This window comes from Poecilia latipinna, unplaced genomic scaffold (genome assembly GCF_001443285.1).
Source record: "Poecilia latipinna isolate Pla-1442-1.1 unplaced genomic scaffold, P_latipinna-1.0 Scaffold2549, whole genome shotgun sequence".
NCBI classification, from domain to species: Eukaryota; Metazoa; Chordata; class Actinopteri; order Cyprinodontiformes; family Poeciliidae; genus Poecilia; species Poecilia latipinna.
The window spans coordinates 22,475-37,964 of NW_015115165.1; the positions used below are offsets into that span (position 1 = coordinate 22,475).

The following is a 15,490-nucleotide window of genomic DNA, read 5'->3' on the forward strand; positions in this document are numbered from 1 at the left end:
TGGTTCCGGGAGCTCCTCCACTCACCGCGTCGGCTCTTACTATGAGCAATGGACTATTGCGCAAAGTTTCCGCCCCTTCTGCTGCCTTCACGAACACTCAGAACTTTTAAAATCAGGGTGAAATTTCCTTAAATTTTGCATCTTTACCTTTTAATATTCGGAACATTTTACTTCCAGAAGCATGGCACTAAGACGGTAATACTGGCAGATATTTATTTGGTTATTTAATGTATACACAAATATGCTTTTGTATTCAAATTCCGATCACACATGAGCTCAAAAATGCAACCTAATGTAAAATTTACCAAACTGAAACGCAATTATCATTATTTCTGCATACTGGGGATCACTCGTCCTGTTTTCATAAACAATCTGTAATTTCTTACAGCAGTGAAGGCATCAGCCACATAAATCATTGAATAAACGAGAGCTGGTTTGTTCTCCTGACAGGTTCTTTATCTGTCAGAGATTAGGACGGAAAATGGGGCCGAAGTTCAGTGAACATGAAGAGGCTTTAAAGAAAAACACGTTTACTGCTGAACAGAATCCGGCTTTTTCCTTCATGTGGACAAAACTGGACAACACGTCTCTTTACTTAAGACCTCAGCTGGATCTATGGTAGGCATATATAACTTTTAACACAATTTTAATTAGCAAAGGCAACCAGATTTATTATAATGTCCTCTAAAGAAATTGGAAGAGAAAGCTTTGTTTTTAAAATTTTACATATCTGAACAGACATTTTAATTTCAGCAGAGTTTTGGTTAAAGTTTGGGGTTGTAATGCAATGACCTAATCAAATGAGAAAATGTATAATATCCCATCCAGAATTTTAGGAAAAAATATGAATATATTGTTTTAGTCGGTTCCATCCATCATCTTCCTCTTAGTCTGGGGTCGCAGGTCGGCAGCCAGGGAGACCCAGGTTTCCCCCAGCCTCCTGGTCCGGCTCCTCCAGGAATCCCAAGGCGTTCCCAGCAGGGGAACATCGTCCTGGTCTTCCTCTGGGTTTCCTCCCAGGTGGCCTGAATGCCTCGCCTGGCTCCTCAGTGAGGAGGAGCAGCAGCTCTACTCCGAGTTTCTGTCTCCAAGGGAGCCCAGACTCCCTGCAGCTGTGATCCGCTCCAGTGACACAGGAGCGGATCACAACAGAACCAACAGAACCACATACTGGATCCCAACAGCACCAAAATGATCCTACAAGGTCTTCCCACAACTTCTAAACGATTCCAACAGGTCTGTCCAGTCTTCTTGTTTTCATCCTTGTCTCAATCTACACTTCTAAAAATCGCTCTGTTGCTCTCCTGCTGTTCTAACTGCAGAGTAAGTTAGAAACAAACACCTTTAAGCTCTTAGCCTTCATTGCCCAATGAAAGCCCTTTACTTCCTGCAAATGTTTAACTTTCCTCAAAACATTTTATTGTTGTAAAGAATACCTAAACAAAATCAATAAAAAAAAATTTGAAAATGTTTATTTTGACACAGGAGAACAAGTTTGAACTACACATTGGGAACATTCCCAAATGTAAAGGTTTCATATCCTGAAATGTTTGCAGCGGCTCCATGCTAACATGGAGTGGCATCAAATTTCACATTTCCAACACAGAAAGTCTTTGTAGGGTTTCAGCTCAGCTGGTGATCCCGACCTCCGTTGAGGAAGAGTCTGGATTCGTTTCTCCGGACGGCAGCAGGCCGGCGGCGGCAGCTGGAGCTGCTTGGTCCTCCGCAGCGCGCCGGCCGGAGGGCCTCAGCTTGGTCTTCCTGGGCGCCAGCACCAGCGAGTATCCAGGTTTGACACGAGGGAGAGCAAATTTTAGCTTCAGCGCCATCTGGGTGGAGTTGAGGCAGTGATGGTCCAGGTGTGGGTTGGTGTTGTTCAGAACCATCTTCTGATACAGGATCTCGCAGCGAAGCCCTTCCCTTTTCTCCAGTCGCGACTTCCCATCAAAGCGCAGCAGCATCTTTTCAATGTCCTGCTGGGTTTTGCAGGGACCTCCATTTCTGGTCACTGTGGCGATAATGTAGTCCCTGTCCATGTTCTCCTCCTGCTCTTCCTCAGGGACTCTTCTGTAACCTTTTCTCGCCTGAGGGCTTTGTTCCTCTTTCTGGCTGAACTGGGAGCCGTTTCTGCTCCTCGAAGCTTCATCAGAGCTGTTGCCAGATATGCCCTCGTCTTCCTGCGAGCTGTCCAGCTGGCTCTTTGAGGAGTTCTTGGACAGCTTGTCCGGCCTTTTCTTCTTGTATGGATACGCATGGCCGAAGGGATACTCTGCCATCAAGACGGAGAACGTGCAGCTGACCAACTCCAAGCACACATCAGTGGAAGGGATCTGGGAAAACATTCCTCCAGGTAAAAAGTTCTTCAAGTGTTCCTCAGTGACGGCAGCAATCACTTTGATGGTCCTCTTCAGACAAGCTCGGATCAGGTCTCGGTTTGTGTGCCACTCGCCACAGAAGCTAAACACCCCGGTGAAGATTTTCTCTTGCAGCGGGAACTGCAGAAAGACATTGCTGTCCTCCTCCGGTGCCAGCAGCGTGGAGGGATCTTTGGACCAATCGATGAACCTTTGGTACAGACACAGCAGGAATTGACTGAAGAACGCATACTCTCCTCCGCTCTTCAGGAGCTGCCAATAGGGGCCGAGAATCTTGCAGTAAATTATGGCCACGACACACACGAAGCTCTGGATCATGGAGTCATTTGCGTCTGCTGCAACGCTCTCCAGGATGATGTTCGGACATGGGTCGTTGGCAATTGACAGCAGATCTGCAAAGAAGAGAGCCGTCTCCTTGTGATGGTGGATAAGACCTGCTGCTGCTTCAAAGTAGTTATTCAGTCTGTTTGATTGGTTTACAGCGAGTCTGGAGGGGTTTCCCTTCTCCTCACAGAATGCCACCCAATGCTTTCTGTAGTTCGGTTTCTCCGGGCTGATCGGGCTCAGGATATCACAGGCCATGTGGATGTAACGTGACGTGGCGCTTTCTGGCAAACTGACAAAGTTCTTGAACTTGGGAAGATTATCTCGGCCCAGTTTCACTCCTGTGGACAGGATGATCTCTTTCTCAAAGCTCATGATCTGTGCCTCCACCGCATCGTGCAGATCAACGAGGTAATTAGCGTTGTAGTTTAAAAACACCACCGGGTGCACGAGGGAAGTCTCCTTCCGGACACTGTTCACCTTTTTCTCAAACTCTTCCATGGCTGGATGCTCCTTGTAGGTGAGAGCGTAGTGATTCTTCAGCAGATCCAACGAAACGCTTTTACACGCTTCAGTTTTCCCGCCGTAAACGCTGGACAGCTTCTGGACGGACAGCATGGCGATGTCCAGCAGGGTCAGGGATTCTCCGCAGTCAGAGCTGGATGTCTTTCCGTCATCCTCGCCTCCCGCGTCAGCATTTCCTCTCTGCAGCGTGGTTCCTACTTCCTCCCTGCGTGCCTCAGGACCTTCGCCTTGGGAGATTTCTGAGCACTCGTCTTCTTCTTTGACTGTAACCCTTTCGTAATCTTCTCTTCTCAGGCGTTTCTTTACAAAAATTTTTGGTAATTTCTTCGGAACCAGTTCAAACGGACTCTGAAGCACTTTTTCAATGGCTGCATTCTTCCTGTGACTCCTCGTTTCATAGTTGCGACAGTAAATTTTCAGCTTCTTTATCCTGGACCGGAGGAGCTTGTATGCTTTCTGAATGGCCCCACTCTTACAGTACTCTGGGTTAAAGTTTCTTAGCCAGGAAACAATGACTACTGGGGAAATTTTTTCCCTGGCAACAAAGTTGCTCAACTCGACAATCAGTCCATTTGTGACTTCGATGGACCGTGCCCGCTCTGAGAAATCCCTGAGCTCCAGAAGATGCTGGCGCTCCACTCCGATACTGTCGCATATTGGGCCAACGAAGTTGAAGTTGACATCTGAATCCAGAAAGACAAACCTGGCTTCGATGCCCAGGCTCAGCGTTGTTGCAATGCCTCTTTCAATCAAACAGCGGAAGTCAGCTGACTGATGGGCGGGGAAGATCTTCTTCAGCCACTCTGTGATGGCGAGCCAGGGAAAATTATTGTCCTCCCTCAGGAGTCCAACTTGGATCATCAGTCTGTTCTTGCATGGCCCCTGGTTCAGGTCTAGTCCCTCCCCTGTTTGAGGACCAATGAAGTCTGCAATAAGCTTCCAGTAGTATTCGTCTCCTGGAAGCAGAAAAGTTGGACAGAGGTAAGAAAAATCATTCCTGGTGAAAAAAATTAAATAAGATTTTGGTAGAGCTGCTCAATATGCCATATATTACTACTTTATGGATGTGTGCAATGACCAATCATATTATTTGGATGCAACAATGGGCTGATTATAACATTTCAAACATTGTTGCCAACATTGTATTTGGTCATTGGATGGACTTTCATTGCTCACATTAGACCTGGGCGATAAAACGACGCTACGTGTCGTGATCGACACGTGATCAATAATGATAGAAATACATCTGATAGAATGCTGATAATCTCACTGAACTCAGACCCAGAACCGCACAGCATTCTGGGGGATGTAGGCAGAGGAAAGGCTACCTCACTCACTCGTTGGTTACCTAGCAACAACCTGTTGCTACAGAAAACGGCTCGGCAGGAAACAGACCTGCGGGAAACGGCTCGATGTTGACACCGAGCCGATAATATGAAGATAACAACGTGTGAGCGCAGCTCTCTGTGCGGCTCAGACAGGTGAGCAGTCCTGCAGGAGGAGAAACAGCAGAGACGCTCTGCTAGCTCAGCTAACTAGGTAGCATCCGTTAGGATTGTGGGAAAAGAAGGAATTTGTCAAGAGAAATGTAGGCAATCTATGAAACCTGAACTGTATGCACAGAATGTCGGTGAATGTGGGAGCAGCTTGAGGTTTCGCCACCGCCTCTGATAACTTCTGAGAAATAAAAACGTTTGGGCTGAAAAGAGATCATGACAGCTCAGAAACTATGGATAAGAGGAAAGGACATGTCACACGTTTGGTGCTGCAACAGCAAACAGAGCCCAAAGAAAAGTCCTGAATGATTTTCAGAAAGCCTGGAGAAGATCAGGACCTTCCTGTTGTCCTCGACCTTGGAGATAACAGGAAGGTCAAGCAGCTTGGAGGGAGAAATGAGGTTTGATCAGACGATCAGACTTACTCAGATTAGCATCATTTACTACCGCTTTCCCATGGAGGGAAAAGTCCTGACCTTCCTCCATGTTATCCTGAAAGAAAACACAGACATTATTCAAAGCCATAGGACAACACAGTCTAGGAAGAAATGTCTATGTTGCTGGGAGAAAATGTCAGCAGAAGCTGCAGCCACCAGCTGGCATTCAGCCATATTGGAGGTTTACTGCAGGTACCACTGGCTTATTTTGGGGTGGCAGAGTAAACAAACCTTTATGCAACATTTCAAATAAAATAACCGTTTATTAATACAAAATAAAAAAAGGATATAAGCAATGACATGTCTAAAATGTTGTGTAATTATCCTCTAATTTGCATAAACCAGAGGTTCCCAAACTGTGGGTCATTGCAGGGGGGGCGCGGGAAGCCGGCTGGAAGAAAAAAAAAAAAACATGACGCTGTATGCGCTGGGTTTTTACCTTAGAATGGCCAACTCTCTGTTATTCCTGTCAGTTTGATACAGTAGAGGCTTCCACACTTCCCATATCTGTGTCCTCTGTCACTTTTATCAGCAGTTAAAACTGTTTAATCCGTTGTGAACATGGTGTAACCTGTTTTTCCGAGCCGCCTTTAAACGCAACATGAACGCTGAGACGCTCCGGCTGGGTTTCCACCTGTGAAGGAGACCTGCTGCTGCTGGGCGGAGCTACGTAGGTTTGTGTTAGAATCACGGCAGCAAACCAGCAAAACGCAAAGAACTTTTCACAGTTTTTCCCTCCAAACTAACCGACTGAGTTGAGTAAAGCTGCTGGATGCAGGTAATGTTAGCTAAAAGACGACTAGCTAATATCAATACAGAACCTTAAGCTTAACAAGTACCTTGTAGGCTACCGATGTTGGTGTCTATTTTCAGCTACGTACATTCATTTTGCCCCCAAAAAAGTCGATGCCCCCCTGCCCCCGTGTCGTTTCAACCAGACAGCCATTTGTAATCCATGGGGGGGGGGGCAGAAAATGTTTGGAAACCACTGGCATAAACATTAGCTCATCTGCTGCAGAAAACTAGGAATCCAATGTTTCCAATTGCTAAAGTCTATTTCTTTAAATGTAAAATCAATCTACTCAAGTAAGAGTAGCAATAATAACATTACTCAATAAACAGTGTAATAAAACTCCTGTAATAACACGAGGCTGAAGTTGGTTTCTGATTCGGGAAATGGCTAAAGGCCAATTCCACCTAATTTTTCACTACTTTCAGCATATTTTATCTACTTTATTTAAAAAACTACAACATTGAGACTCTTCAAACCTGGACTGGATTAATCTGCTCTAATAGCAGAATATTTAAAACCAACTTTGTGATTTGTGAAACTTTTACCTGATTTGCGAAACTTCAATACAAGGCAGTTTCAGCTAATTTTTCACTACCTTCAGCATCTTTATGAGAGAAAACAAAAAGCTAACAGTAAAATAATGAAAATTTCAGAGAAGGAGCAGTTCAGTTCTTATGTGGTCGAGATGCAAAAAGAGACCTGGAGTCACCCCTTCTCGAAGTTTCACAAATCTCATAAAGGTTTCACAAATCTCACACATGGTTTTAAATGTTTTGCTATGAGTTGAGAATAACCTAGTCCAGGTTTGAAAAGTTTAGGTGTTGTAGTTCAGGAGCTGCAGCAGTAGCTAGCGCTCAAGTTGCGTTTAAAGGCAGCTTGGAAAAACACGTTGTGAAGCGTTAAAGATGGATAAAACTTTGTAAGGTGAAAAAAGCGCGGGAGACAGAATGAACGGGAGCCCCTCCTGTATCAAACAGAGATAGAAATAACAGAAAGTTAACCACTCAGAGGTAAAAACAAACAAAACAAAAACAATAGCTCCCAGTCCAGAGGGGGCACGGCTGGTTCTGTGGACAGGCAGTTCTCTGGCCTCATGGCAGGGGGCGCTCATGATCCCAGACATTGTGACTAGGGAGCTGTAGAGTAAGAGACAGTAACAGCGAGCCAGCTAGCCATACAGTAAAGGGCAGCGATATAATTATAGTTTTGTCTTCATATCACAGCAATCACTTATTAATAATCGCAAAATAAACATTAAACCTAAAGCCATGCTACTGCAGCAGACTGAATGTTCTGCTCTTTGCAGTGAGGTTCATAGCTGGTGAGGCACCGACTTAATCATAATCAGATTTACAAATATAGACCCCCTATAACCCTACATGTTATTGTTTGCATAAGGAAATTTCGCGTGTGCGGACAACATTGAAGGGCAGAAAGACTATTATTCTACATGCCGTCCACAGCCGCGCTGCCGCTGTACAATGATTCCGTTAACTCAATCAAACTTGGACGTAGATATTATTAATTTCGTGCTGTGCTCGTCAGCAAAGGGAGGAACCGTTAAAGTACAACTCAAAACCACGTCTTTCTCGGTCTCTGTATCAGCGCACACAGACTCGTTGCCATAGCAACTGACAAGAACGCCACAAAAAAAAAAATCACTAAACTATTTCCCACAAAGAGCCAGTGACGTAGTGACGTGAGGTCAGGGGAGGAAGGTGAGGCAGAGCCTCACCTGTTATCATGGAATAATATAATGACAGGATAATTTATATTGCTATTTTCACCCTGTGGTTTGTATTATAAAGTACTTATTTTTCATTTAGCTTAACCAATTTTGATTATTTTTTCTTCAGAATTGCTGAATTTTCGCATTTTCCCATTCAAATGCTCTGAAGCGAAGCAGGTGAGGCAGCAGGAAGCTGAGCCTCACCTGGACTGATCAACCTCTCTAACTGCACTGGCTGCCATTCTATGGGAGCAGGTTCTCCTGTCTGTATCGTGAACAAAATGGTTAAAAAACATTTAATATATGGACTGATTTTCCATAATTTAGCTTATGTATATAATGTACAGGCCTCTCCAAATTGTCCCTAGGTGTGAGTGTGTGTGTATGGTTGTTTGTCCTGTCTGTCTCTGTGTTGCCCTGCGACAGACTGGCGACCTGTCCAGGGTGACCCCGCCTCTCGCCCGGAACGTTAGCTGGAGAGGCACCAGCAGCCCTCCCGACCCCAAAAAGGGACAAAGGTGTAAAGAAAATGGACGGATGGATGGATATAATGTACAGTGTTTGTTGTCACCAGCTCTGTGTGTAATGTGTTTTGTTACAAAAATAGAGAACAGATACGATGTGAGGCCGGCAGTTCTCTTGCCTCATGGCAAGGGGGCGCTCATGATCCCAGACATTGTGACTCCACAACTGCAGAGTAAGAGACATTAACAGCGAGCTAGCCATACAGTAAATAAGTGAAGCTACACGCAACGAGTCTACGTGCAGCTTGGCCGATACAGAGAGAGAAAGGTGGTTTTGAGTTGTACTTCAGGGGTTTTCCCTTTGCTGTGCAGCATAGCACTAAATTATTAATATCTGTATTTCCAAGTTTGATTGAGTTAACAGAGTTATTCCACCATGGCAGCGCGGCTATGGATGACATGTGAAAGTATATCTTTCTGCCCTTCAATGTTGTCCACATGCGAGAAATTTCCGTATGTAAACAATAACATGCAGGGGGTCTTATGATTTTGATTAAGTCAGAGCCTCACCAGCCATGAACCTCACCGCACGTCACTGAGCTTACCGTAATCTCCACGAAATAAAACGGACGGAATTTCCACAGGGAATGATGTATCGGTAAGAAAGCTGCTGAGTATGCAACTTGACATCTGCATGCGGATTGATGGGGAGCACAGATAGTCAGAACAGCGCAGGATCTCGAGAAAATAAGTCGAGATTTTTTTTTTTTTTCTCCATGTCCCCTTAGGTGACCAGACGTCCCCGATTTCCGGGGACAGTCCCCGTTTTAGGTGACCTGTTCCCGGCTGAAGCCATTCCAGGAAAAGTCCCCGATTTCAGCGTTTTATGAATGAGAAAAAATGTTTCCTATAGGTCGTTATTACGGTAGCCGGAGACTCCATATGGCAGGCAGTAGAAAGCGCGAGCGAGCGTGTTGCGCGCAACAACAGCAGTTACGGTAACTGTTCGCGCTACTGTTACCGTTACAGAGAAGGAGAAGAGCAGCAGTATGGAGCTAAAACTGTCTCATGATTCACAAAAGCAAAAGATCCACAAATGCACAGGACAAGATTTACACTTAGCTCCTTCTGGCCTGTGTGAATTTCAAGACTCTCCTGATGTCTCAAAATTCAGTTTTTTTTTTATAAATGATCTATTTGATTGGGTGATCAGCAACCAATTAGATAGCTTCCTTGTTTCAGCCAATCATATGAACGGAGCCCCACGTCGGGGTAACCTATTTTTCAGCCAATCACATTAACCCATTCTAACAACGCTGTAGCTTTGACGAAGCACCGACAGTTTAGTCCTCAGCCTGGCTTCTGGCAGCGACAGAGGAGCGGAAAGTGAAATATCTAATATATTAGCTATTTATCTCTATATTATCGTTATTAATGTTAATCGATTTACTTGTGCAACTATCATCACAAGCTGGCGATCTTCAGCACACCTAACTCCTTTATTAGCGCATCAGCAGAGCTCTGGTGACTAAGCTATGCTACCGACCTATGCTAGCACTGCTGCATGCTAATAGCATCAGGCTAGCGTCTTTTTACATAGTTGAATTTATTCAAGATAATAATAGGCTTAGTATATTATGAATTCTTATAAAGCTCTGGTCCTTAAATGATAAATTATCATAGTGTAACAGGTGGAACCACTAGGTGTCGCTCCCTCCACACCCGGAGCTCCCATAAAAGGGAAGCTGGCAGGCTGGTGGCCAACTGTCAATTTCCTGTGTGTTCGACCAGGTGTGTGTTGGCCCACGCGTTCCACTGTTTGTTTTGTTTTGTGGTAAGGAGGAAAACTCTTAATTTGATCATTTTAAGTCAGTGCTGACGGGGTGTTTTTATAGGGCCACACTGTCATTATTGATGATCCGGCGGTAGCATCACCTGGGCGTGTGGCTGTTCGAGGCTGCAGGTAGGCTTTGTATATTTTTTAACTGGATTGGATTGAATTGTATGGTTTTGTTTTTTTATATTGTTTTTATATGATAGGGCTGTGCCAGATCTGTTAAATTGACCTTAGTCTTGGTATGGTAAGTCAGAGAGGGCTGGTTTGTGCGATACAGGTATGTAGTGTTCTTAATGTTTTTTAGATTGGTTTAATTGCAGTGATTTAATAAACGTGGTCATTTTTGTTTTTTGCAGTTGTCGCTGCACCCTGCTGTTCTTTTAGAGTCCGATTTTCTGTTTTTCTTTTTTATTTATTTTGTTTTTATCATTGTTTTTTGGGTCACTTCTTGCAAATACACACCCTGTTATTTTGTAATAATAAATATTGTTAATTTCATGCTGGCTGTTTATTGCACTTCGGCTACAAGTGGCTGTAACATTTGGCGTTGTTGGCAGGATTGACAGTTGGCCACCAGCCTGCCAGCTTCCCTTTTATGGGAGCTCAGGGTGTGGAGGGAGCGACACCTAGTGGTTCCACCTGTTACAATAGCAGTGTAATAATTCACTTAAGGCACGCTTTTCAGAAACACAGTGATTTTTTTAACTGATCATACAAAGCAGAATACGCAAACATATGTATCCATTTCCAAAATACACATCGATGTGCATTACTTTAATTTTATTGTTAGCGGGAGCTGGCCTTTACTGCTTTATTGTCAATCGGTGATGTTTCTTCTTTGCTCTGCGGTGATTGTGAGTCTTTGACATTATCAGTAATGCCCACTAATTCTCACTGAGAAAAAAATAAATACATTTTAGAAAACTGGTGGATGATAATTCATACATTGTTTATGCAATATATTTGGGTTCTTGTCTAACACTTTACATGAAGGAGCGATCTGAACACCGATGTTGACCCTTTGGTTATTTTTAATGGTAACCTAGATAATAACCAAACGTCACAACCTTACATGCGCTGGTGGGTATTAGTATAACCCCACAAACTAGAACCAGCATCAATACATAATAAATATGAATATATTACAGTTTATATTTCATTGTATTTAAAAAAAATCAACATTATAAACTAGGAGGTAGCACAGTTATTCTGAAGTGTAGCAGGTTGATCCGTCTTATAATTGAAAGCCATGTTTAAACAGCAGCATTGATGATGTCATCATAACTGGATTTGTTTAAGTATGCATATGAATTTGAGACAATCATTACTTCAGATTTTTTAAAAGATCTACTTCTATATACATGTTTGTGGATTAATCGGTACAATTTTTCTCTTGCATAGTGTCACCAGATGTGCTGTGTGACCCGGTGAAGGTGCAGCCGCTTCCAGACCTGCAGGACTTAAACCAGGACTTGGTGAATCTGAAGCTCTCAGCTCCAGGCGTTCTGGTTTGGACTTGTTAGGGTCACCTGTCATCATTTTCCAGTCTCTTCTGAAATAAAATCACTTAAACATTCATTACTTCTGAAGCTCATTGATTCTCAGGCATTACCTACATCTGCTGAGTCAGGAGAATGACTTCCTGTTTTTAATATGCTAAGTTTCTGATATGGGTGCTGGTTCTGTAGCTTTTTTTAACTCCTCATCTAGCACTGGGCTCCTAAACTCCAGAACTCGGGGCCCGGCATCCTGCGACTTGTAGATGTGTCCCTGCTCCAACACACCGACTCTAAAGCTGAATCACTTCCTCGGTGCAGTCGGTTCTCCATGGTAACGGCCTCATTACTCGACTCAGGTGTGTTGAAGCAGAAACCCGTCTACAGCTGCAGGACTCCAGCCGTCCAGGCCTGGATTTGAGGATCATTGGTTCGTAGTTTACTTTTGTGAAGTCATCAGCTGCAACAAGCTTGAACTGCACAAAGATAATCTCTGTCCTAATCAAAGTCACTGACGTAGTTTGGATAGAGCAGTGGGCTGATAGAGAAGGCTGGTTCTGTTCTGGAGATAATGGTGAGAAGAATGATTCTTCATAAACTGAAGACGGTTACAGACAACCCTGAGCCCTCATAAGACTGAGTAAACAGAGTGTCTTCAGTCAGAGGCTTCTTCAGATTCGCTGTAATACAGACTGCACCAGAGATCTTTCCTGCCAACAGTCATCACCATCTACAATAACTCTTTGAAGAGTCTGAATTAATGAGCTCCAGCAGAAGGAGCTCGTAAGTGTGGATCTCGTCCTGTGCATTTGTGGATCTTTTGCATTTGTGAATTATGAGACAGTTTTAGCTCCATACAGCTGAGCCAACCGCCAATAAAAATCAAGAAGAGCAGAGCGTGCTGTGGAGCTGACCTGATGCGCTATATGTGAATCAACATGTTTTGTTTGAACTGGGCTAATCGTTGCCATCATAAACCTTTGGTTCACGGTAAAATAAAACTAAGCTTTTCTTAACAAACACAAGATGAGAGCACAATGAGCAGCTACAGAATTAGTCAGAGTGAGAGAAATAGTAACTGGATGGTTAAAATAAACTCATTGTAAATAAATATGTTTTGGAATTAACTGGTAATCATGGGGTTGTATTTTCAAAGATAGATATGAGTTTGGGCGTATTGAAGTTTCTCACAATACATGGAGTCACTCAATGACAGGAAAACTGAATTAAGAAGAACATGGACTGAAAGTGCTGAGGATGGAGAGATAGTTTCTTCTGTTCGTTTAGCTCTTTTTTTTGCTAAATATGGCATTTTTAACATTTCATCAGCTGATGAAAAAGGTTAATATTTATACTAAGATTTTACTAGGATGAATCCAGCTCCTCATCTCAAAATAACCAATTTCTAAAAGAAAACAAATCTAATTTTGTTTATTAAATTGTACATTTTCAGTATGTTATAAACATTCTAATGTTTTGAGGAGATTGTGATGATATTATGTCTCTGAGAATAGTGGCAGACTGATAAAAGATGAGACGGGAGGAAGATAGTCTGATAAACTGAAAGAATGAAGAAAACTGACAAAGCTGAAGAGAAGAAATGTAAACATATTATTATTTAATTGTGTCTTATATGTTGTATTTTAAGTGTTTCTCAGTTTTTCACAGAATCTTTTCTGCTCTTGTTCTATCCAGACCTCTATGATCATGTGGCTGATGGATCTTCAGACCGAGGAGGGTTTGCAGATCCAAAGATCAGCTTCCTGACCAGAGTTCACTCATCTCAAACACACACAATGTCCTTGCATATCAGCTACATAACTTTATATACAGACCTCATGTATTTATGGACACTTATGTGTCCATTCATGCACAACATTCAATTGTGGCCAAAGTTGTTGGTACCTTTAGTTAATGAGTAAAAAAACCACAATGGTCACTGAAACAACCTGAAACTGACTAAAGTAATAAATCAAAATTTACTGAAAATTAACCAATAAAAATCAGACACTGTTTTTAATTAAGGTTCAACAGAATAATAAAATGACACACCAAGATGACTACAGTTGCACAGATTATTCTGAAACTTAAGGTCCACAGGACTGGAGCCAATCTGCCTGGCTGCGTCCGCACGAAGAAAATGGACAAATTCAAGATGGTCACTAAAAGTCCAGAACAACCAAGTCCAGAAAGTAAAGGTGAACTCCAAGGTCAAGACGGACTTCATGTGAGACCAAGGAGGAAAGAAAATCATTAAAAAGTGAAGCTGGAATTTACTACAAAGGCCTTTAGACAGATGAGACAAAAGGTGCATCAGCTCTATGGTCACAGACACAAAAATGCTAATAAGTTTTAGCTACCATTATTTTAACTGAGACAATTTAAAAGCAGTGTCTGACTTTCATTAATTTGTTAGTAAACAATTTTTTACTAGTTTTGTCAGTTTCAAGTTATTTCTGTTACCACTGTGGGCCTTTTGTTCATTAACAGAGGTACCAACTATGTTATTCATGTGTATGCATGCTCACTTACGAAATATGTACAAAATTTCTCCCCATATTTCCAGTTTTAATTTTCTATTGCTGCTATTACTTTTATTATTATTAATAGTAATATTACCACTGTGTGAAGAGACACGTTCCTGCTTTTATATTTGATTTTTAATGTTTAAATGTTAATAAATATGTAAACTTATCTCTCCCAGTTTCTTCATTTTAGTTTGATAAATGTGCTCCTTCTATAACGCCGAGTGAGAAATGTCCCCAGATTTAGTCTTGGAAATTTGGTCACCTATATAAGTTCAGTCCATTTACCATTTACTTACGGGGCTCCATACTTTTCGCTTGTGTAAAATCCAAGCCTGGAAAATTACAAAAACTCAATTCTTGTTTTTAGAGCTATTCCTCTTTCCAACATTTGGAACTTAATTTTATTTTCTCATTCACTTACACGAAAGATGAAAATGTCATTAAGATGTTTAAACCAGGATAATTAAACAACAGACTGAACTGTACCGCTGTTCTGCTGGAATGCCTCCCCGCAGGACCATGAGTTAGCGCCGAGGAGCAACAGCTACTGTTAGCAGCACTTTAACTGGAACAAACTCAGCTAACTTAAGCCACGTAAAGCCGATTTCGCAGACAGGCCGTTATATTTAATTTGCCAATGAATAATTGCAGATTTTAAAGAAGTGGAAATAAACTTTGACGAAAAACTCACCCTGTAATCAGCCCAACTCGACTTGCTGCTGGAAAAAAAAAAAAAAAAAAGATCGGTGCTGCTCCGTGATTGGTCAGATTCGCCTAAAGGCGGGCGGTTGTTAAGGCCTTGACCAATCAGAATAGAAAGGCGGAATGCATCCTGGATCTGATGCCGCTTTTAGAGCTAGTATCAGAGAAGGTGACGTAAATGCTTGCTTTTTCTCTTCAATAAGCGGCTTGTGTTGTATATAGTACCTGCCGGAATATGAACGGCTTCCGGTCCGTGTCGCCCTGATATATATTGTACAGCGTTATTTTGTTCAGTTATCGTAGTTAGCTGATGCTAGTTAGCAGGTGCTAGTTAGCCAATGCTAAGCTTCGGGTCGTAAACAATCAACATGCGCGCGCAGCTTCATTGGACGTGAAAGGAAGGAAAAAACGAGTCTTAAAACATTCGAAATAAACCAGAAAAAGTATAAATTTATGATATGAGGACAGCTTTAAACTCAGGAACTTTAACCCAACTGGAAAGATTATTTTAGGTTCTGCAAACAACATAAATATTCAATAAAAATCACCAAATATGAAAGCCCCAAAGAATAAACACACAGTATTTCTGGCAAAAATAATCATGAACGTGACATTAACTCAACTTTCCACAATTTAAAAAGTTTTTTTTTTTTTTTTTTTTTTTTTTACCAAAGTGACTAAGAAAGCACAAGTGGGAATCATATTTGACATGTTCACTAAATGATTTTGTAAAATTACAGAAGCTGACTACTACAAAAAACTATATATATATATATATATATAT

At 42.2% G+C, this 15,490-nt stretch overlaps 2 protein-coding genes and 1 long non-coding RNA gene across 4 annotated transcripts in view; 2 read left to right on the forward strand and 1 right to left on the reverse strand.

The window, feature by feature from the left end:
- Positions 1–526: 526 nt before the first annotated feature.
- LOC106938283 (uncharacterized) lies at positions 527–13,730 on the forward strand. The gene is made up of 3 exons (XR_001422585.1): positions 527–618; positions 891–1,236; positions 11,382–13,730. It is a non-coding gene; the product is annotated as an uncharacterized LOC106938283 (long non-coding RNA).
- LOC106938279 (uncharacterized) lies at positions 1,454–14,765 on the reverse strand. Its single transcript, XM_015020210.1, has 3 exons — positions 14,696–14,765; positions 5,146–5,212; positions 1,454–4,180 (listed from the first exon to the last, which is right to left on the reverse strand). The coding sequence occupies exons 2-3, from the start codon at positions 5,204–5,206 to the stop codon at positions 1,629–1,631; spliced, it is 2,613 nt and encodes an 870-aa protein (XP_014875696.1). The 5' UTR covers positions 5,207–5,212; positions 14,696–14,765; the 3' UTR covers positions 1,454–1,628.
- A 25-nt stretch (positions 14,766–14,790) lies between these two features.
- fbxl6 (F-box and leucine-rich repeat protein 6) overlaps positions 14,791–15,490 on the forward strand; it is a 32,997-nt gene continuing 32,297 nt past the window's right edge. For both annotated transcript variants that reach the window (XM_015020213.1, XM_015020212.1), the window contains exon 1: positions 14,791–14,875. The gene's annotated coding sequence lies outside the window, so the exon portion shown is untranslated. The remainder of the gene's footprint in view (positions 14,876–15,490) is intronic.

Coding starts and splice junctions, on each gene's coding strand:
- LOC106938279 (XM_015020210.1), bottom strand. CDS start 5,206: ATGGAGGAAGGTCAGGACTTTTCCCTCCATGGGAAAGCGGTAGTAAAT. Junction 4,181..5,145: donor AGTAAATGATGCTAATCTGA/GTAAGTCTGATC, acceptor TTCTGCTTCCAG/GAGACGAATACTACTGGAAG.